This window comes from Caretta caretta, chromosome 15 (assembly GCF_965140235.1).
Source record: "Caretta caretta isolate rCarCar2 chromosome 15, rCarCar1.hap1, whole genome shotgun sequence".
NCBI lineage: Eukaryota > Metazoa > Chordata > Testudines > Cheloniidae > Caretta > Caretta caretta.
In genome coordinates, this window is record NC_134220.1 from 14,909,876 (window position 1) to 14,933,331 (window position 23,456).

Consider the following 23,456-nt stretch of genomic DNA (forward strand, 5'->3'; position numbering starts at 1 on the left):
TCCAGCCCGGAAGTGAAGTCAACGTGGGCGCCGCCATATGTGTTACCTGATTGGAGCCCGGCGCTCCCGCGGGGAGTGGGGGATGCTCGCGAGAGGAGTGGTGAGGGAGTGGATAACATCGTAGGGTGCGCTCCGCCCTGCCCTGCGGCGCGCCCGCAACATGTCGGCCCCGGCGGTGGCGGCTCCTGCCGCGTCTGCCGGGCGGGGAAGCGGCTCCGGCTGCTCGCGGGGCTTTTACTTCAACACGGTGCTGTCGCTGTCCCGCTCGCTGGCCGTGCAGAGACCCGCTCCCCTGGAGAAGGTAACGGGGTCGCCTTTGCGCCTCCCATCCCTCTTGGGGCGGCAGGTGTCCTGCCGGTGGGGCGCCAGGGCGTGTCCCGTATGTGAGCTGTACGTCATGTCTGTGGGGTAGCGTGTGCCCCTTGTGGGGGGCCCGTGTCCTGCGTGGAGCGCGCTGCGCGCCCTGTGGTAGGTGTTTCATGCCTGGGGGTGTCCTACGTGTGGGGGACGTGCGTCGTGTGAGGCAGCGGGTGTGTCATGCCTGGGGGTGGAGCCCGTGTGTCGCGGAGTGTCAAGGTTTATGTGTGTGGACGCTGGATCTATGCGTGATGTTTGTGTGGCTCACCTGTAGGGAAACCAAGCTAAGAGCTTGACTGACATTGGTTTCAGGTTATGAACGTTGATGAATGTTCAAGAAGATTTTAAAAATATCCCGGTGGTTTTGTTTTTGAAGAACAGTTGTCCTAACAACCTGCTGAGAGAAAGTTTTCCCCAGGTACCTAAGGAACCTAGTTTTTTAGGGGGAATTAGTAGAACAATAATTAGGTCTGTTTTTATGGTATGTATAAGAATCAAGTTCTTTTCGCCTGTGTCACGTCAAGTTAAAGCAACGCTCTTTGTTTAGGTTTCAGAGTAGCAGCCATGTTAGGAAATGCAGTGGATCTAATTTACCTAGATTTCAGTAAGGCGTTTGATACCGTGCCATATGGGGAATTATTAGTTAAATTGGAAAAGATGGGGATCAATATGGAAATTGAAAGGTGGATAAGGAATTGGTTAAAGGGGAGAGACGACAACGGGTCATACTGAAAGGTGAACTGTCAGGCTGGAGGGAGGTTACCAGTGGAGTTCCTCAAGGATCAGTTTCGGGACTAATTTATTTAATCTTTTTATTACTGACCTCAGCACAAAAAGTGGGAGTGTGCTAATAAAGTTTGCGGATGATACAAAGCTGGGAGTTATTGCCAATTTAGAGAAGGACCGGGATATCATACAGGAGGATCTGGCTGACCTTGTAAACTGGAGTAATAGTAATAGGATGAAATTTAATAGTGAGAAGTGTAAGGTTATGCATTTATGGATTAATAACAAGAATTTTAGTCATAAACTGGGGACGCATCGATTAGAAGTAATGGTGGAGGAGAAGCACCTTGGAGTATTGGTTGATCATAGGATGACTATGAGCTGCTAATGTGATGTGGCCGTGAAAAAAGCTAATGCGGTCTTGGGATGCATCAGGCGAGGTATTTCCAATAGAGATAAGGAGGTTTTAGTACCGTTATACAAGGCACTGGTGAGACCTCATCTGGAATACTGTGTGCAGTTCTGGTCTCCCATGTTTAAGAAGGATGAATTCAAACTGGAACAGGTACAGAGAAGGGCTACTAGGATGATCCGAGGAATGGAAAACTTGTCTTATGAAAGGAGACTCTCAAGGAGCTTGGCTTGTTTAGCCTAACTAAAAGAAGGTTGAGGGGAGAGATGATTGCTCTCTATAAATATATCCGAGGGGTAAATACCGGAGAGGGAGAGGAATTATTTAAGCTCAGTACCAATGTGGACACAAGAACAAATGGATATAAACTGGTCATTGGGAAGTTTAGACTTGAAATTAGATGAAGGTTTCTAACCATCAGAGGAGTGAAGTTTTGGAATAGCCTTCCAAGGGAAGCAGTGGGGGCAAAAGATCTATCTGGCTTCAAGATTAAACTCAATAAGTTTATGGAAGAGATGGTATGATGGGATAACATGATTTTGGTAATTATGGTAAATTGTTATGGTAAAAACATGGTAAATTGCCTAATGGCCTGTGATGGGATGTTAGATGGGGTGGGATCTGAGTTACAACAGAAAATTCTTATAAATTATAAAGTATTATAATCATCTGCTCTCTCTATTTAACAGGGTATTACCATATTATAGGATGAGCATGATTACAACAACTATGACATGTAATTTCTAATGATTTTATTAAACTTGAGTGAAATATCTGATTATGAATATTTAAATGTCTACCAAATGTTAATATTCAAAAAAAAATGGACAGATGTGCTGGAGTTTTTCTTTTTCTTTTTTTTTTCTTTTTCTTTTCTTTTTTTTTTCTTTGCAGATGAACATACTTCGTCTGGGTACTGAATAAATAGTATCCAAATATCTAAGTATCTATTTGTCCTCAGTCTGTTTTGCTGGGTACATAATTGTTGAACTAATTATTCCATTAGTGCCATCTCCCATATTCGTTAACCATTCTTCTATAGGTGGACTACTTTTCTTTTTCCAATGAGAAGCTATGAGTAGCCTAGCAGCTACTAGCAGATGGGAGATTAATAATTTTATTTCTTTTGTGTGACCACTTCCACTGGGAAGCCCCAGGAGGATTACCAGGGGATCATTTGGTAATATATATCCAACAATTTGTGATATTTGGTTACAAAATGCATCTCAATACTCTCTAATGACTGGACATAAGCATAAACTCTCTTTCCAAAGAATTTTAATAACTAGTTTCAAATTCTCCATGCTCAAGTGCTTAGGATGCCAATGCTAGAGGGGAATGTGTGTTTAAAAACAAGTATTTCCACAGATTTCTCATAAATTAATGGAAATTAGTTTCATCCTGAATGATCATACATCAGTGACTCACAATGTGTATGACATTAGTGACTGTTGCCATAACAACAACAGTCCTCCAGGGCAGATTGGATTTTCCTCCAGGGCAGATTGGAAGAGGCCCTGGAAGTTTTTCGCCTTCCTCTGTAGCATGGGGCACGGGTCACTTGCTGGAGGATTCTCTGCTCCTTGAAGTCTTTAAACCACAGTTTGAGGACTTGAGTAGCTCAGACATAGGTGAGAGGTTTTTCGCAGGAGTGGGTGGGTGAGATTCTATGGCCTGTGTTGAGCAGGAGTTCGGACTAGATGATCATAATGGCCCCTTCTGACCTTAGTATCTATGAATCTGTATCCGCAAAAAGAAAAGGAGTACTTGTGGCACCTTAGAGACTAACAAATTTATTTGAGCATAACCTTTTGTGAGCTACAGCTCACTTCATTGGATGCAAATAAATTTGTTAGCCTCTAAGGTGCCACAAGTACTCCTTTTCTTTTTACTCTTTGTTTAATGCATGGTATTGGTATGTAATGGAGGTAGGAATGTGTAAGGCTAGGTTGATGGCAAGTGTGCTGTTACAGCAGGTTTTAGCATAGTTGGACTACGCATAGGACGTCTCCCAAGGGTGCTGAATAGGACATGGTACCTGCAGATCATCAGTTTGGTCTAGGCCTTTAGGCCTCTGGGTATGTCTGTGTTAGGCTTCTTACCTTGAGTTAATTAGCAGTCAGTTTAAAAATGTCTAGTGAAAGCAAGCCTATGAGAGCAAAGCCTACATATGTGAATGTTAGGCCTGGAATAGGTCCTTAACGCAGGTGTTTAATGCTCACAAAGAACAGTTAGCTCGTCAGAGCTCTTTTTCTTTTGTAGTACATAACAATGATAAAATGAGAAGTTATAATTTGCTAGATTATTACTGCACATAAAGCTAAACTAAAACTAAACTAAATTAATGGGTAGTTGAATTTTCCAAAATGAAAATTCTGCATTAATATAAACAGTATCTGACTTGTCCCTAGCCAATTCTTGTACATTTTTAGAATTAATTTAGTTTGATGGACCACCAAGACGTCTATCTCTGATGTGGTAATCCACTAAAAAGAAAGTCCTCTCATTACAGATTCACCGGTATTTAAAGTATTTTATGGGAACCTGAGTTAGGGTTATTATTTGATTTTAAGGGATACTGTCAGATTATTTATCGGTGAATACACTTGTTGTGTTGTTAAAAACTATCGAGATTATTAAAAATAAAAGAAAATAACTAAATTTATTTTTTTACTATTTGAACAATTTTATGTGATGCAGAAGATTAACTGTGAGTAAGCTATGAATAATGTAGTTAGGAGAAAAGGCTGTGTTTGTAGGATCACTGGCAGTATTGTGATGGTTAAGGTTCCCAGAATTAGATCAGTTTGTGGATGACAGGGGATGGATCACTGGAGAATTGCCATATTCTGTTCATTCCCTCTGAAGAATGTGGCATTGGCCACGGTCGGAAGACCGGATACTGGGCTAGATGGACAATTAGCCTGACCCAGTATGGCCGTTTGTATGTTACAATGAACAACAGGTGGCAGTCATAAGATACAATGCATAACTTCTTTCAAAAAAAACAATTTAAAATGCAGGCACTTTGTTAATATAACAAAATTTTACATTTATGCCTGGTTTCAGAGTAGCAGCCGTATTAGTCTGTATCCGCAAAAAGAAAAGGAGTTCTTGTGGCACCTTAGAGACTAACAAATTTATTAGAGAATAAACTTTCGTGAGCTACAGCTCACTTCATTGGATGCATGCAGTGGAAAATACAGTGGGGAGATTTTATATACACAGAGAACATGAAACAATGGGTGTTACCATACACACTGGGGGGGGGAGCACGCGCGGAACCTTTTGTAGTGATAATCAAGGTGGGCCATTTCCAGCAGTTGACAAGAACGTGTGAGGAACAGTGGGGTGGGGGGAAATAAACATGGGGAAATAGTTTTACTTTGTGTAATGACACATCCACTCCCAGTCTTTATTCAAGCCTAAGTTAATTGTGTCCAGTTTGCAAATTAGTTCCAATTCAGCAGTCTCTCGTTGGAGTCTGTTTTTGAAGTTTTTTTGTTGAAGAATTGCCGCTTTTAGGTCTGTAGTTGAGTGACCAAAGAGACTGAAGTGTTCTCCGAATGGTTTTTGAATGTTATAATTCTTGACGTCTGATTTGTGTCCATTTATTCTTTTACGTAGAGACTGTCCAGTTTGGCCAATGTACATGGCAGAGGGGCATTGCTGGCACATGATGGCATATATCACATTGGTAGATGTGCAGGTGAACGAGCCTCTGATAGTGTGGTTGATGTGATTAGGCCCTATGATGTTGTCCCCTGAATAGATATGTGGACACAGTTGGCAACGGGCTTTGTTGCAAGGACGGGTTCCTGGGTTAATGTTTTTGTTGTGTGGTGTGTGGTTGTTGGTGAGTATTTGCTTCAGGTTGGGGGGCTTTCTGTAAGCAAGGACTGGCCTGTCTCCCAAGATCTGTGAGAGTGATGGGTCATCTTTCGGGATAGGTTGTAGATCCTTGATGATGCGTTGGAGAGGTTTTAGTTGGGGGCTGAAGGTGATGGCTAGTGGCGTTCTGTTATTTTCTTTGTTGGGCCTGTCCTGTAGTAGGTAACTTCTGGGTACTCTTCTGGCTCTGTCTGTCTGTTTCTTCACTTCAGCAGGTAGGCATTGTAGTTGTAAGAACGCTTGATAGAGATCTTGTAGGTGTTTGTCTCTGTCTGAGGGGTTGGAGCAAATGTATCGTAGAGCTTGGCTGTAGACAATGGATCGTGTGGAGTGGTCTGGATGAAAGCTGAAGGCATGTAGGTAGGCATAGATGTCAGTAGGTTCCTGGTATCGGGTGGTGTTTATGTGACCATCGCTTATTAGCACCGTAGTGTCCAGGAAGTGGATCTCTTGTGTGGACTGGACCAGGCTGAGGTTGATGGTGGGACGGAAATTGTTGAAATCCTGGTGGAATTCCTCAAGGGCTTCTTTTCCATGGGTCCAGATGATGAAGATGTCATCAATGTAGCGCAAGTTGAGTAGGGGCATTGGGGGACTAGAGCTGAGGAAGCGTTGTTCTAAGTCAGCCATAAAAATGTTGGCATACTGTGGGGCCATGCGGGTACCCACAGCAGTGCCGCTGATGTGAAGGTATACGTTGTCGCCAAATGTGAAATAGTTTTGGGTGAGGACAAAGTTCAGCCACCAGGTTTGCCGTGACATTATCGGAGATACTGTTGCTGATGGCTTATAGTCCATTTTTGTGTGGAATGTTGGTGTAGAGGGCTTCTGCATCCATCGTGGCCAGGTGTTTTCAGGAAGATCACTGATGGATTGTAGTTTCCTCAGGAAGTCAGTGGTGTCTCAAAGACAGCTGAGAGTGCTGGTAGCATAGGGCCTGAGGAGGGAGTGTACATAGCCAGACCATCCTGCTGTCAGGGTGCCAATCCCTGAGATGATGGGGCGTCCAGGATTTCCGGGTTTATGGATCTTGGGTAGCAGACAGGATACCCCAGGTCAGGATTCTAGGGGTGTGTCTGTGCGGATTTGTTCTTGTGCTTCTTCCGGGAGTTTCTTGAGCAGATGTTGTAGTTTCTTTTGGTAACCCTCAGTGGGATCAGAGGGTAATGGCTTGTAGAATGTGGTGTTGGAGAGCTGCCTGGCAGCCTCTTGTTCATATTCTGACCTGTTCATGATGACGACAGCACCTCCTTTGTCAGCCTTTTTGATTATGATGTCAGAGTTGTTTCTGAGGCTGTGGATGGCATTGTGTTCTGCGTGGCTGAGGTTATGGGGCAAGTGATGCTGCTTTTCCACAATTTCAGCCCGTGCACGTTGGCAGAAGCACTGTATGTAGAAGTCCAGTCTGTTGTTTCGACCTTCAGGAGGAGTCCACCCAGAATCCTTTTTGTAGTGTTGGTAGGAAGGTCTCTGTGCATAAGTGTGTTGTTCGGAGGTGTGTTGGAAATATTCCTTGAGTCAGAGTCGTCAAAAATAGGATTCTAGGATTTATGCCTACTTTCTATACAGCCATTCGCTTCTGACATGCGTATTTGGAAACTATGACCCCATCAATGACTGTGAAGTCTTATGATAAATCGGAAGCCCCAGCATGGAATATAGCTCTATGCAGAGGACCAAACACACTGAAACTACCAGGCACAGAGTTTACTAATGTGAATGCTTACTTCTCATTTATGTAAACTACTCAGAATATGAAGCAATATGCCTGGTATTAACTGTTGGCAGGGACAGACTCTTAGACTGTAAGCCCAGTGGAGTAAATTTCAAGCCCCCCCTCCATTTTCTTTACAGCACCAAACACACAGATGGTGCTTACCTGACAATGTCACCTTCAATTGTGACCCAAAATAAAAATAAATATTTTCCCAAAGTGCTTGAGACCAGAACTATAACAACTAAAGAACCTGAAAGTGAAATTCAGTGGGGGGAGGGAAGAAGAGTGAAACTGATTTATTTTCTCTTGTCCTTAAATTGTGGGAAATGCAAAAAGTAAACAAAAAGCATAAAAATAACAAACTGGATTTTTTTAATTTCACATAAGAACCTATGGTGTTCTTTTAATGACATCAGTCAAAACAATGTCATTTGTGTGGATATGATAAAATATTTTAACAGTAAGCAATGCTCAACCTTAACCATAACACCTGAGTGGTGTGGAGAAAGCGTTTTTGGCGGTCACTGCACATTGAGCAGATGTTACCAGACAACTATCGACGATGACTCCAAGATCTTTCTGGATTGATAACAGCTAATTTAGACCCCATCATTTTACACGTATAGTTGGGATTATGTTTTCCAGTGTGCATTACTTTGCACTTATCAACACTGAATTTCATTTGCTATTTTGTCACCCAGTCATCCAGTTTTGTGAGATCCCTTTGTAAGTCTTAGCTAAATCCAAAGCAGACTGCAATCTTGAGTAATTTTAGCTTGTCTGCAAATTTGCCACCTCACTGTTCACCCCCTTTTTCAGATTTTTTTATCAATATGTTGAACAGCACAAGATCCTTGGGGATGCTGCTTTTATGTTTCTGTATTATAAATTAATGCATATTGTTTGTGAACCTGTTCAGTGTTAGAGAAGTTTGGATGAGAGAACCATGAAATACAGTGCTTTGAAAATCTGAATTGCAAATGAAATGACACTTATCCAGTAAGACATATTGAATACTCCTATATAATAGTTCATAATAAAAATAACTGTTTTTTCCTTTCTGATCTTACAATAGAAAATACTCCTTTTCGGATATTAAAAGACTTGGTCAACGTTTTTTCAACCTGACTGCCTACAGTTAGGCACTTAAATAAGAAGTGACCTGACAGACAAAGGTAGTGAGCACCCCTTTTCAATAGCATCAGTGGGATCTGTGGATGCTCAACACTTTTGAAAGTCAGGCCATTTTGATGACTTGTCTTTACATGTTTCTCCTTTTAAATAATGTCTCCTTTCAGTACATAAAGCAGACATCTGCGAGATTTTATATATTCTGTGGTTGCATATTCAGTAGATATGGAAGCAGATACTACAGTAGTAGGCAAGGTAATGGTAGAATAATACTTAGGTCTAGCAACTTATTCTGTTACATGGTTACAAGGATTTGAACAATACTTGTAGGCAATACTGCTTGCTTTAGCAATACTGTGTATGAAGAAAGCATCTCTGTCGCAATGACAACATCTACTTACACCCATGGTTTAGAAAAGGTTTCTGTATTCAAGGGAGATGAGCAAATATAGTGATATATAGCCCTATTGTGCATTTATTGCACATCCAGAAACCCAGTGAATTCAGTGGAAGGGAGTTTTCAGTGCACAAGGAATGCATGATTGGGCCCTGTCATATACTATATGATGTTTATGCAAAGTTTCAAGATTTCCAGAAAGACTTCTTGGGGACCTAAAGACTATACAATTGTAGAAGAAAATTGTTAATTTACCCAAAGTATAAAAGTGGACAGTTGACATCCATTCTTTCCTTTCTTACTAAACATCATTCTTCCCTTCCACTGGAACCTGGTTATTTTCATTAAAAAGCTGAATAATAAAGGACATTTGGTGTGGAATTGACTCTTTGAATTGACATGATGCAGTAAACTCAGTGTTCTGCCCTGAAAAACATTAGCAATGGCATGGGGGCTACCCTGAGGAAATTGTGGAAGCCCCATGGCCTGGTATGTTTAAAAGACTAGAGAATGTACTGTATGGAAGAATCCTGCTTTGGCAGGGGAATGGCACAATGACCTTTTAGGTCTCTTCCATCTCTGATTTCTAAGAATGAAAAGCCAGGGCTTTTAATTTGGTTTTCTTAGGCTATGTCTGCCTTACAGATGAGAGGTGTCATTCCTGTGCTTGTGTACACATACTCAGAGTAATTCAATGAGAGCTAGCCGACACATAAACAGTGGTGTAGCTTCGGTAGCCCCATGGGCAGTGGTAATGGAGGCAGTTTCAGGTGGGTTTGTACTTTGCACAGCTCAGCCAGGCCTTTGCTGTTGCTGCCCATACTACTGCAGCTATGCTTTCTCATGGAACTAGTGCGAGACTGTGTACGTGAGCTAGTTCATAGTGTAGACATAGCCATAGGGTCGCTTGTGGGTATTGGCAGTCATAGTTTTAATGTGTGCATTATGCGTTCCTCAATGCGGTGTTCTAACATTCCATTTTTTTTTCCTTTCTGCAGGTGCAGAAGCTGCTATGTATGTGCCCTGTGGATTTCCATGGGATTTTCCAGCTAGATGAGCGTCGCAGAGATGCTGTGATTGCTTTGGGAATTTTTCTCATTGAGTCTGATCTTCAGGTACAACTTTCCCTCATTTTAATTTTCTTCAGCTGAAGTACTTTTGAATAAATCTTTAAATGGGGTTGATTGGTGAATGAAATGTTAGGTATGGATGTTTCTTGCTTGAAATAAGACATGGCAAAGTATGACAGTGAATGTAGCCTCTATCTAGGCCTACGGGACCTGACATTTAGAAGGGGTTGCACAAAAATGTAATGTGCAATTGCTTGCTTAAATTTTCACACACATTATGTTTAAACATATACCTACATCTGACAATCAGGCCCATAATTTCCTTTTTATGCATGGGAGGGATTAGGATGAAAACCTATACACATAATGCTGTTTGTTCTTCACGAACATTCATCTTAAACATCTGGCCTCTCTGGGACAGGCAGCCATGATGTTTCCATGAGCTGATGTGAAGGCTTCAGTATGCCCTAAAGGTGGTATCATCTCTAGAAGGAGGGAGATGTGATGCCTTAAGTACCTGATCCAAAATCCATTGAACTCAATGTAAATCTTTTAATTGGTTTCAATGGGTTTTGGATCAGGCCATAAGACACTTCTGTTTCAGCCTCCCAGTTGATCTAGATCAGAGGTGGGCAACCTACGGCCCGCGGGACTGTCCTGCCCGGCCCTTAAACTCCTGGCCCCTCCCCTGCTATGCCCCCTCCCCCGCAGCCTCAGGTTCCCGTGATGCCGGCACTCTGGGTGGCGGGACTGCGAGCTCCTGCCAGGCAGCGCGGTTGCGAGAGCTGCCGGCCTGCTCCGGTGCTCTTGACTGCGCGGCAGCATGGCTGGCTCTGGCTGGGCAGCACGGCTACCAGTCCTGGTACTCTGAGCGGCATGGTAAGGGGGTGGGGAACGGGGGGGTTGGATAAGGGGCAGGAGGTCCTGGGGGGCAGTCAGGGGACACGGGGCAGTTGGATAGGCGTGGGAGTCCCGGGGGGGCCTGTCGGGGGTGGGAGTGTGGATAGGGGTCTGGGCAGTCAGGGGACAGGGAGCAGCGGCTGTTGGATAAGGAGTGGGGTTCCAGGGGGGCATTTGCGGGAGGGGACAAGGAGTCCTGGGAGGGGGTGGTCAGGGGACAAGGAGTGGGGAGGGGTTTGGGTGGTTAGGGGTTCTGAGGGGGCAGTCAGGGGGTGGGAAGTGGGAGGGGGCAGATAGGGGTAGAGGGCCAGGCTGTTTGGGGAGGCACAGCCTTCCCTACCTGGCCCTCCAGACAGTTTCAGAACCCCAATGTGGCCCTCAGGCCAAAAGGTTTGCCCAGCCCTGATCTAGATGAATGCAGTATTATTAACAGCTTTGCTGTTTAATTTTGTGATGTGAACTCATTACCAAGAACTGGGCAAACCACGTCACTTGTAATGGAACTTAGCATTTATATGATGCTTTATGTATTCAAAGCACTGAACAAGTGTTAATCCACCCCTGTGAGGGAAGTTAGTACTGTCCCCAATTTATACATTTGGAAACTGAGCGCCTGTACTGAGAGGTTAAGTGATTTGCTCAAGGCTATGGAGTGCTGGCATTAGAATTTGGGAATTTCCACTCTGTTTTAGGTTTCAGAGTAACAGCTGTGTTAATCTGTATTCGCAAAAAGAAAAGGAGGACTTGTGGCACCTTAGAGACTAACCAATTTATTTGAGCATAAGCTTTCGTGAGCTACAGCTCACTGCATCCGATGAAGTGAGCTGTAGCTCACGAAAGCTTACACTCTGTTTTAGCAATCTAGCAAAATAATTTTCTGCTTCTTGTTAGACTCAAATCAACACACTAGAGACAAAATATCAAGACATATAATCATCCTCAAATTACATGATAGACCAACAGTGTCCTGTCTCATTTAGCAATTGGTAGGATGGAACAATTTTATTTATAGCATTGAACTAGTTACATGATTTACCTTATCTGTATTAAATCAGTTATGCGATATTTAGGCAGCCTGTAAGTAATCATTAGATGACTTGAGTTCTATATATAGTCACTATACCCATCCTCTGCATGACTCATGTATATTGAAACTGTTACTCAATTTTTATCTTCCATTTCAAACAAATGTTTTCTCTTTCAGCACAAAGATAGTGTGGTCCCTTATCTTCTCCGGCTTCTGAGGGGTCTTCCCAAAGTACAGTGGATAGAAGAAAGCACTGCACGAAAAGGCAGAGGTGGTTTTAAGTTTTACTCTTCAGAGTGTGTGCTTGGGAAATAGAATTAAGTTCTGGGCTGAGTACAAAAGGATGTGATCAGCTCCCTTATGTTTTTAGCTGTTGACATAACTGCCTGTATTGGAAAGATACAGCAGTAAAATTGATTCTTCTTGAGAGACCAGAAAGGAAGTTGAATAGCTCACACCTTTCCTGATGTCAGCTTAGCTGCTTTCCAAATAATTCAATACCAGTCAGTCACATCTTCAGGGCTAAGTTGTTAGGAGACAGTATAATGACTAGAGTGGAGAGTGACGGTCAAGATTCTTGGGGGCTATTCCCAGCTTTGCCGCTGGTTTGTTGTTCAATCTTGGGTAAAACACTAAACTTCTTGGAGACTTAATGTACCTATCTTTAAAATGTTAGAGAGAGTACTTCTCTACCATGTAGGGGTATGTAAGGTTTAGTTTGCTAATGTTTGTAAAAGTATTTTGAAATCCTGAAAAGCTCCAAATTAGAGTGCGTGCTGTTGTTCGTTTGTTTATTTTTATTAAATTATGCTTGACATATTTAGGATTTTCCCTTTTCACAGCACGGCTATAGAGACTGGAAACTCCTGTTTTTCCCTTCTTCAGGAAAGACTAACCCCACCTGTCTAATATGTTTTTCTTAGGGCATTTGGCTCTCCTCTCGAATCTCACTTTCCTACCAGGGAACAACTCTGAACTTCATAGTTTGCAACTTTCTGACGTCAGCTGGTTTTTGTACTTTCCTCTCCTGCTGAGAATGTCCAGCCTTCTCTGTTTAAATCCTCTTAGAATGAGTTATGCAGGTTCTTTTCAGATTCAAGCTTAGTTTCAGCAAGGATTGGTAGGAGTCCTTTATTAAAATCTTTGCCACCTGAAAGGCACATTTACTCAAACACCGTTGGCTTTTTTTGTCCAAGAGATACAAATGATGCTATTGTCTTGTCTGCACTCCAGTCTATTATTGGCACCAGTGGATAGCCTGTCAGGGTATAATGTGTCAGTTAAGTTGTTACTTGTCAACATATCCTGCCTTGCAGCGTATGTCAGTCTTCTCCTAGGGCCTGATCCTTCAGCCCTATGATTATTAAACAATAGGGTTTCTCCTGCATGTTGGGAAGACACTGGTTTTTCTGAAACAGCTACACAGCTTTATAGGTTGTTGCAACAATGACTATTCCATATTAGCAAATCTGTCTGCTTCTGTTGCGCTTGCTCGTTTTTCTTTATTGCATCTTTCATTAGTTCTCAGACTTGGAATCAGTATGCCTTTCTTGCTTTCTTTCTCACTTTTTTTCAACACTTGAATTTGTTCATTGTGTGAATGTTAATGCCAAATGACTACTTTATTTTCAGTCTTTGTCTTCTGCGATGACTTATATATGAAACAAGAAACATTTTTATTCCCTCTAAAGCAACATATTTCTCTTGTTTTTTGCTAATTACTGGCTCAAGGGTATGATTTAAATCTTTGTGTATATGTCAGTTACTCAACCGCTGACTTGCTTGATTTAGCTGTGCCATGGGGCATTGCTGAAAGGCTGCCTTATGATTTCTTGTGACAATAATAAAATATTACTTCTTATTTTCAAATGGCTGACCCAAGTACTGCTGTAATGTTGTCTCTCCTCTCTCCACCCTTTCCCTCCCCACTTCTGTAGGCATGCTTCCAGTTGCAGAAAACTTCAGCTTCTGCTTGGTGACTTTGTTGTCAGATGTTGCCTATAGGGATGCCACTCTTAGAGAACAGGTAGAGTTAACTGAAATATTTTGATGTGCACTCTTAGATCTCTGCTGCTTAAATAACTATTTCAAAAAGGTGAAAAAAGGGTTTAAAATAAGGAATACCATGGCAGCTTTTCTTCACAAAGGATGCGATCACATAAACACTGCAGTTGAATAACTTTACTTCTGTGAATAGTCCTGTTGTGCTCAAAAGTTACTCACACGTGTCTTTTGAGGTTTGAGCCCAAAAACATTGCCCATAACAAAGCCAAGTGACTTAAAATGAATGTGTTTGATACCGGAGTTGGAGATATTGCTTTCTCAAAATGCTAATACTTATGAGTTATTTAGGATATTACTTTAGCTAAGGAGGCTTCTTTAGTTAAATGAGTTAGAGAGAAACATATCTTTGTTTTATACAGTATGAAAAACCCATTCAATTTAAAATATGTGAAGTTCAAAATTAATATTCGCAAGTTTCATTTGACGTAATGTAATGATCTGGCATGTGCTAGCTTTAAAGTGTTCACTGAAGAATGTTTTTGTATGTCTGTCTTGGTTGTTTTAGGTTTTAGAGGCAATTCTGCAAGTGATGCAGTTCCTGCTAGGAATGTGCCAGTCCCCACAAAACCAGGAAAAAGGTATTAGGACAGTTCTTTAAATTGGTGTTTCATCTTTATTGTAGCTTCACCTGAACTTCACTTACTCTCTAACCTTCACCACAATTCTGTTTAAAAAGTGTATTATATAACTAGCATTCACCATTGGGTCTGTAATTGATGACAGAATGTCCATAATTGGTGAGAGTATTCTGACTTTTGTTTGTATGCTGATTGGTAAATTTTGAGCTAAGCTAGACAAACATATTTACATATATGACATAAATTAGCTATTCTTCCCCTAATAATGCAAGTCTGGCTTTGTGATGTATATTGTGCTGTAATGCTTTTAGTGAGCTTGTAGCAAAGCTGGCAACAGGAAGTCATAAGCTGCTATGCAGTAAGAAAGATATATGGCCTAATTTTGTTTTCCAGAATACTTGTGCAAATATGCAGTGCCGTGTCTGATTGGAATTTCACGAGCATTTGGTCGCTACAGCAATTCAGAAGAGTCTCTCCTCTCAAAGCTTTTCCCTAAAGCTCCTCCACATTCCCTGAAAGTCCCAGAAGAACTTGAAGGAATTCGCAGACGTTCTTTTAATGATTTTAGATCAATTCTTCCCAGCTCTCTTCTCACTGTCTGTCAAGAAGGATCCTTAAAGAGAAAGACCAGCAGTGTGTCCAGCATCTCACAGGTTTGTGTGGCCACCTTTACAATGAAGACAGCACTTAAACCCTTTTCTGTTCTTCGGTTGAATTAAGAGATGGTCAAACTTATGTTCACTGACAGTCATTCAATGTTATACTTGAACAGATTCAAAGCTTTCTCCCTGAACCACAGAATAATTGATGACAGTTAAGCTAGTTACCTCCATATTAATAGTTTTCACTTGGAAGATCTCAAAGAACTTGCAATCATTAAGCCTCACGCTATCCCTGTGTAGCAGGTATAATAAGGCATACCTGTTTAGCAGATGGGAAAGTTAGAGAAGTTAACAGTTTGAGTTTTCAGAGGTGATGAGCACCAACAAAGCCCTCTAAGTGTGCACCCCCTTTGGAAAATCAGACTTCAGATGACCTGCGCAGAAGCACAGAATGAAGCCTTAGCAGAGTTGGGCATAGACCCCAGGAATCCTGATGACTCCTACATTCCCTTAACCAGGACACTCACTCCCTTCTTCATCCATGCCCCTTTGTTTGAAGTTGTGGTCTGACTCAAGCCTGATTCTGAGAGTTACTGAGCACTCAAAACTCCCATTGACTTCAGTAGGCGTTGGGGACTCATCAACACCTTTCTGGATATATTAATGATGATATGCATTTTTTAAAAGAGAAAATATATTTGAGTCCACATCATCTTAAAGTTCTCAAGGCTTCACTAGTCTTTAATGATAAAGTACAACTATTGCCTTGTGTTTCAGGTCAGTCCTGAACGTGGAATTCCCCCTCCCAGCTCCCCTGGAGGATCTGCCATTCATTACTTTGAAGGTAAAGCTGAAGCTTGCAGTCTTTACTATTTCGCCAAGGAGCAGTGTGTTTTTTGTCACTCTTTACCAATAGGAAGGCTAGGGAACCCAAACCTCCATGCATTCTCTTTGCCTTCAAGGTTACTGGTAGTAATTCTTTGGCATGTACGTGGTAGAGTTCTGATACATTTTTGCATTAACAAGTTGTTGGATAATCTTTATTTCCAGCAACAGTGGTTTCCAACAGCAATGTTTTTTTGTCTAGCTTCCAAGAGAGACATTATTTTCTGACTGCTAAGTAGTCTATGCCTAGTCCTAGAGAGCTTAATCGCACTGGGGCAAAACATAGTTTAGAAGATTAGGCAGAATAACTTTATATAACAAATGTTTTATATTGTACAGCTAAAATGGCAGACTGAGGATTGGAATCTTGAATCCTGTTTGATGGCAGGTTGCATAAGCCCAAAGTAACGTACCTTACTTGAAGTAAAATTGGTATGTGTAAGTTATAGGAAGTCTTACTTTGTCATGGAAAAGTCAAAGGCAAAACTCACAAAAGGGAGATCTTAAAAGGCTATACTGACTGCGTATGTACTCATTGCTATGGATTCTAAAATCAAGTGGTAGAATTCCAGCTGCGAATGAGATGAGCCTGTCACCTTTCAGTGGGCCACTTGCTGAGCTGAAAAAATAAATTGGTACCCTTGATGAAGGGGGAGGAGAGTGAGGTCTGTACTTATTAGATCTTTCATTGTCTTTTGGCTTTGTTTACCCCTTTTGGGGGCCTTATTGTTTGGGCTCTTCCCAGCCTTTGACTGAATGGTGTTCTCCCTCTCCTGGGCAACTGTGGCTTAGGTTTGTCTCCTCCCTTTTATTTCTTATCTGTTCTTCCTATTAATAATTTCTGGAGGACCCTCCCTTCAGGATCAATAGTTTGGACATGGGTTTCAGAGGAAGGCTGGCCTAATTACCTGGTCACGGGGCAGTTCATTTAATTCCTTCCTGTCTTAGGTCAGCCTGTACAACCCGTCATACCCACCTACACCTCTTCAGCTCAGGTATTCTCGTTTGGATTAAAAAAATAATAGGAAAGGGGGAGTTAGAGAATTCTTCTGCCGTTAATGAAAAATGTAGATGAATGGGGCATACTGTGGATTAGGCCATATGTATCTGGAACTTCTTAGGGGCTCTCTTTCTGAACCATAGGAACTATAATACTGGAACAGGCCAATAGTGCCTCTACTTAGAAGCTAGTGCTGAAAGCAAAATACCTATCAAATGCTTCAAAGGCAGATAAACCTTGCATTATTCCCCATAATGCACCTGGACAATTACAGACCTGTATATTATGTTTTTACTGACCCGGGTTTGTGGTAGTCTTACTTTCTGGTGCAAGAGAATTGATGGCCTTTGTTGTTTTTATTCTATCCAAGACACAGGAGTTGGACAAAAAATACTTTTTTTTTTTTTAAAGTTCATCAGTACATTTTGAGAGTCTGTTAATCACAAGAAAAACACTGCATTAACTCACAGCTGAGGGGTTACAAAAAGCAAGATTGTGATGCCAGAAAGGGAATGGAGTGCCAAAAGTTCATACCTGGCTTCTTGATGAACAGTGTACTCTAGTAATAAAACTATATATTAATTTCTCTTGTACCTTCAAATTGTAACAGTGTCTTGGTTTCTATTTAAGATGGAAGGTGTAGTATGACTTTAAACTTGTGTAGTTTTTTGTGCACACAGGGTTTTTTGAGGTAAACATATTACAGAAGTTGAGCAAAAGTCCTACCAAATGCTATTTACAAAATGAATGCAAATATTTTTAACATAATTTCTTCTCTAACCTTGTATGTATTAAATGGCTGAATCTGTAGTTCTAGTTTACGTTAGATTATAGATTGATTCAGCTTCTGTGGGAACTGGATTAAGCCCTTCATGGTTTATCAGGTATAGACCGTTACCATATTGAAAGTTAAGATCAAAATACCTTCTCTTTTCATAGTTTGCCCCAGTGTCTTCCTTCATATTTAACAAAGAACACAATAAACATTTTGAATTACCTAATGTTATAGTGTTCTCGTCTGTTCTTGTCTGCAGGGTCCTACCTACCTGATGGGAGTGCATTGGACCCTGATTATTACTTCTCTACAATCAGCTCTAGCTTCTCAGTTTCTCCTCTCTTTAATGGTATTAGTAACAAGGAATTTGATATTCCACTGGAAATGCTCCGCCAGCTGCTGCTCATGGTACAGTATGAGCTGCTTTAAAGATCACATTAAGGTCTGGGTTTTATATGCTCATGTTAGACACAGCAGTTGAGGGTATTTTGTGTAAGCTGCAGGGTGAGCCCCTTTCATTTATTTATGCTCAAATAAATTGGTTAGTCTCTAAGGTGCCACAAGTACTCCTTTTCTTTTTGCGAATACAGACTAACACGGCTGTTACTCTGAAACCTTATATTGCCTAATTACACAAGGCATCTCCCCTTACACATCTGAAAGGGGCTCACCCTGCAGCTTACACAAAATACCCTCAACTGCTGTGTCTAACATGAGCATATAAATATTTATGCTCAAATAAATTGGTTAGTCTCTAAGGTGCCACAAGTACTCCTTTTCTTTTTGCAATATAAGGGGTGTGTGTGTGTGTGGTGATTAATACTGCTCATGAAATGTTAGTAATTTAAAGTAATAAAGTTAGTATTGAAACGTTTGCATTGGCAAAGCCATCTAGTTTGCACCTGACAGGCAAATTAATCGATGTAACTTGAGAACCGTGCCATTTTCTAGTGGGGATGGTTTATTGGGACTGCATCTGATGGCAGAGCCTGGTGCCTCTTCTAGGCACATCCTGTGTTATTGCTCAGGGCCTCTTTGCACCATGGTGATACAAACGATGATAATAGGAATTACTATATAACTTTTCACTGCCTTAATTTAGTCTGATGTTTAATATTCAAATGATTGAGTGCTTTCTTTGGCCAGCCTAAATTGTGATTGTAAAACAAACCCTCTACCAAGATAATGCCAATGATAACACCTGACTTCTATTTTCTGTGTAGGTGAAACAGATTGTTGGGGATTCTGTTCTCAAAAACTTAGATGCAGTTGTAGATGAAGTTGCAGAGGTACGTCTTAATTTAATTTACCATTTGAAATGTTTAAAAACCACCTGGGGTTCTTTTTAAAGTCCTAACTATTGTGAAATTAAAGGTAAGAGATGAATAAAAATAGGGGATGTGATAAGGGACAGTCAACTAATATTTGGTTTATGCTTTTGATTAATAAGAATTTGTTTTTTCAAAGCCTAAGACCAGTAGAAATATTTCATAGATTCATAGATATTAAGGTCAGAAGTGACCATTATGATCATCTAGTCTGACCTCCTGCACAACACAGGCCACAGAGTCTCACCCACCCACTCCTGCAAAAACCTCTCACCTATGTCTGAGCTATTGAAGTTCTCAAATCGTGGTTTAAAGACTTCAAGGAGCTGAGAATCCTCCAGCAAGTGACCCGTGCCCCATGCTACAGAGGAAGGCGAAAAACCTCCAGGGCCTCTTCCAATCTGCCCTGGAGGAAAATCCAATCTGCCCTGGAGGACTGTTGTTGTTATAGCAACAGTCACTAATGTCATACACATTGTGAGTCACTGATGTATGATCATTCAGGATGAAACTAATTTCCATTAATTTATGAGAAATCTGTGGAAATACTTGTTTTTAAACACACATTCCCCTCTAGCATTGGCATCCTAAGCACTTGAGCATGGAGAATTTGAAACTAGTTATTAAAATTCTTTGGAAAGAGAGTTTATGCTTATGTCCAGTCATTAGAGAGTATTGAGATGCATTTTGTAACCAAATATCACAAATTGTTGGATATATATTACCAAATGATCCCCTGGTAATCCTCCTGGGGCTTCCCAGTGGAAGTGGTCACACAAAAGAAATAAAATTATTAATCTCCCATCTGCTAGTAGCTGCTAGGCTACTCATAGCTTCTCATTGGAAAAAGAAAAGTAGTCCACCTATAGAAGAATGGTTAACAAATATGGGAGATGGCACTAATGGAATAATTAATTCAACAATTATGTACCCAGCAAAACAGACTGAGGACAAATAGATACTTAGATATTTGGATACTATTTATTCAGTACCCAGACAAAGTATGTTCATCTGCAAAAAAAAAAAAAAAAAAGAAAAAAAAAAGAAAAAAAAACTCCAGCACATCTGTCCATTTTTTTTTGAATATTAACATTTGGTAGACATTTAAATATGCATAATCAGATATTTCACTCAAGTTTAATAAAATCATTAGAAATTACATGTCATAGTTGTTGTAATCATGCTCATCCTATAATATGGTAATACCCTGTTAAATAGAGAGAGCAGATGATTATAATACTTTATAATGTCTCTTAAAAAAAAAAAAACCTTCACCATTGTGATTATTGCTTTGTTTACGATATTTACATGGCAAGGATGTGTAAGCCTGTTAATACTTCCTAAATAGAGTAAACCAAAAGATTTTTTTTTAAAAAGTTATAACTTAGGTAAAGGCCTTTAATTTAATTCTCATGTATTTCATTCTCGCTTCCTGAACAAAACAAAAATGTGTTGCCATTCGTTTGCTCTTCACTGTTTTCAGCATGGAAGTTCTTGATACTGTTGTATTTTCAAGATGTCCTCCTTAAAGTTTAGCTGCTTCTGACCTACTTTCAGTGAACATATTTTGCATGGAATATAAGTCTTTATGGGGCTAAATGATTGCTCACGCTGTTTACAATTGCACAGCATCCTCTATCAACATCACCTCTCGTGGGTCTCAGAAATTTTAGACATAGAGCTGTTCTGAACTAAGTATGTTCAGAACTATAGCCAACTCATATATTTTCATCTGTGGAAAAGAACTAGGCTCTTGTCTACAGCCTTTCTTGCTAGTGCAAAATGTAAGTTTTGATGGAAACAGCTGTAGTCTCTGTTTCTGCTTTTCCAATTAAAAATGATTTTGGATTCTCTCATTAGACAGAATTTTGTTACAGTATGTGGTGTTTAAATAAAGGGGATAGCTAAGTACTATTTAATGCATTGAACAGGTATAGTTTGCATCTTGATTAACTGTGAAGACAAAACAACAACCACCCCAAAACCCTTTCCATATGGTGTGCGATTATAATTTAAACAGTACCAGTTATCACAATTACATGTCTAGTATAGAAAATGACAGTTACCTGATCTGAATAAGGGGTTTTATTTGTTCTTCAGTTTACTATTTCATAAGAAAACGTTGTTTTGTTTCCTTTTGAAACGTATAGCTGTTCTTTACTTTTACAGATAAGTCCTAATGCAGATCTCTATTATAAAACATTCAGTGACCCTCTTTACCTTGCCCAGTTTAAAATGTTAAGAGACACGTTATACTACATGAAAGGTACAGTGCTTATATTAATATAACTTTCTACTAAGTAATATGATGGGGGAGAATATAAAGCACTGTGTGCATTGTTTGCTGTGTTCCAAGTGGCTGGGAAGGGTGCAGTGTTTCATGGGTGCTGAATGTATGCTATACAGTTTGTGAAGCACTTCGGTATGAAAGTTGCCCTATAAAATTTAATTATTTAATCTGTTGTTGTCCTCTGCCCGAGGGAGGGACAATCAGCATCCAATTTGTTAATTTCCCAGTGGTCTTTGCTATGAAATTATTCTACTTCTCATTTGGAAAGAAATCTTTTTATGAATAATGTTTTATATTTAATATAAAAATGGATTGGTCTTATGTATATGCTATCTGGGGCACAGCTACTTTCTTTCTGCTAGAATATATTTTCCCTCTTATTCCTGCAGATCTTCCAAACTCATTTGTTAAGGAAATCCATGATTTTGTGCTGGAACAGTTCAACAGCAGCCAGTCAGAGCTTCAGAAAATCCTGCATGATGTAGATCGGCTACACAATGAACTGAGCCCTCTGAAATTGCGTTGCCAGGCTAATGCAGCTTGTGTGGATCTCATGGTGTGGGCTGTGAAAGATGAGCAAGGTGAAAAATACATACTTCTGTCTCTTCAGAATCTTTTGTCTTGCAGAAGTGTTTTGTACAACTCATTCTCCATTGTCAGTAGTTGATGGAGAGTCATTTCTATTACATGACGCTTGTCATAAAATGCATTTAATTATAAACTTCAGGAATTTTTTTGCTAGAGAAACCCAAAGAAAGTCAACCTTGTCAGAAAAATGCACGGGTCATTTTTAAATGCTTATAACTCATAAGTTGGTTAACTGACTTAAAGTTCTCAGAAAATCCTTTCTGAATTCAGAAAATAAGTTCTGTAAGTTTGGGGAGAATGCACTATGTTATTGCACCGTGAAGTGCAAATCTGAATTCATCCTTGCCTACAGAGAGGCTTTGACATCTCCGTAATGCAGAATCTGTTAACTGTAGTTGCTATAAGTCATTCTGAATATCTCTTTAATATAGACCTGATTCAGAAAAGCACCCAATCACGTGCTTTAAACTAAGAAAGTGCTTTCCTGAATAGGGATGTTTTCTTGATTTAGGCTCATACTATGTTTGATTCCTCTAGAAGTGATATTTGCATGAAATCGGACACATACTGCATATATTGCCTTTAAATATAACTTTACAGTATCAGAACTATAGGCAGGGACATGCAAGATCTTCTAAAAATCTTGCAAAATTACTGATAGAAATCATGTAGAAAAGGCCCATTAGTTTATTCAGACCATGAATGTCTCAAAAAGATGCTTCCACTTTTTCGTAGATATCATTGTCAGGAAGCTTTTCCTGATATTTAGCAGTGTTTTCCTCCTTTCTTTAAATTTAAACTTCTACCCCCTAATCTATTAAACATTTCTTTAAATATTTAAAATAGTTGTAGATGGCTATCAAATAAAACAAACACACAGCTGTCTTTGACACCTGTAGCTATCTCAGTTCAGAATATTTGAAAGAACTGTTTATTGCAGATATTAATAAGATTCCCAAACTTTTTACCAAAATGTTACGAACAAAGTTCAAATAAACCCTTCAAGCCAAATCAACCAAATCAAAACACCATGGATAACATTCTGTAAAACTTAAACAGTTTGGCATCTCTGTACTCTGAAGTAGGTGAATCCAGCAAATTCTCTACCTGTTTGATGGTCTTCAGTAAGCACATTGTACTAGGTAGGCTAATAAATTCACATACATTCTTCAGATCTATTATTGATTTCCTTCTTTTGGAACAAAGGTGCAGAAAACCTGTGCATCAAACTGTCGGAGAAGCTGCAGTCCAAGACCTCCAGCAAAGTCATCATTGCTCACTTGCCGCTGCTGATCTGCTGCTTGCAGGTCTGTCTTTAAAGGATTGAAAAGGAGTATTTTGATTTCAGCAAGTCACTTAGTAAAATTGCTTGCAGGTTCACAGACTAATTTAGCAGTTTTCTCATCTTCTGGTTATATTACTCTTGCCTGTGTCCTCTGCGTCTGCATTTTAGGGGCTTGAAACCACAGTGAGCTGGTGCTTCCCAGAATCTACTTGGCTCAATTTAAAAAAAAGTAGTGGGACTGGTTGGCTCCTGGGATTAGTCCAGATATGAAACCTTTCATCTCTTGTTCAGCAATTGAAATCCAACACAGGTTGGTAGTGATCAAAACCTGAGGCCATCTGATGATGTTTCAGTAGCCTGTGTGAAATTAATTAAATAGGATGCAAACCAGCCTAGAAGGTAAGGTGTCCCATTCACGAAGACCCTACCACAT

At 40.3% G+C, this 23,456-nt stretch overlaps 1 protein-coding gene across 5 annotated transcripts in view; it reads left to right on the forward strand.

The window, feature by feature from the left end:
• The first annotated feature begins 93 nt into the window (after window positions 1-93).
• The window catches only part of PI4KA (phosphatidylinositol 4-kinase alpha), a 96,110-nt gene continuing 72,747 nt past the window's right edge, over window positions 94-23,456 (forward strand). For 2 of the 5 annotated variants that reach the window (XM_048821345.2, XM_048821343.2), the window contains exons 1-12: window positions 94-301; window positions 9,630-9,746; window positions 11,806-11,899; window positions 13,566-13,654; window positions 14,198-14,270; window positions 14,664-14,923; window positions 15,650-15,716; window positions 17,792-17,940; window positions 18,756-18,821; window positions 21,030-21,126; window positions 21,540-21,731; window positions 22,945-23,045. In XM_048821345.2, the coding sequence (XP_048677302.2) occupies window positions 161-301; window positions 9,630-9,746; window positions 11,806-11,899; window positions 13,566-13,654; window positions 14,198-14,270; window positions 14,664-14,923; window positions 15,650-15,716; window positions 17,792-17,940; window positions 18,756-18,821; window positions 21,030-21,126; window positions 21,540-21,731; window positions 22,945-23,045 (1,446 nt within the window). In that variant the 5' untranslated portion in view covers window positions 94-160. Of the gene's footprint in view, window positions 302-374; window positions 469-662; window positions 776-9,629; window positions 9,747-11,805; window positions 11,900-13,565; window positions 13,655-14,197; window positions 14,271-14,663; window positions 14,924-15,649; window positions 15,717-17,791; window positions 17,941-18,755; window positions 18,822-21,029; window positions 21,127-21,539; window positions 21,732-22,944; window positions 23,046-23,456 lie in introns of those variants that run through there. The other 3 variants (XM_048821342.2, XM_048821346.2, XM_048821344.2) reach the window with 3 other exon arrangements.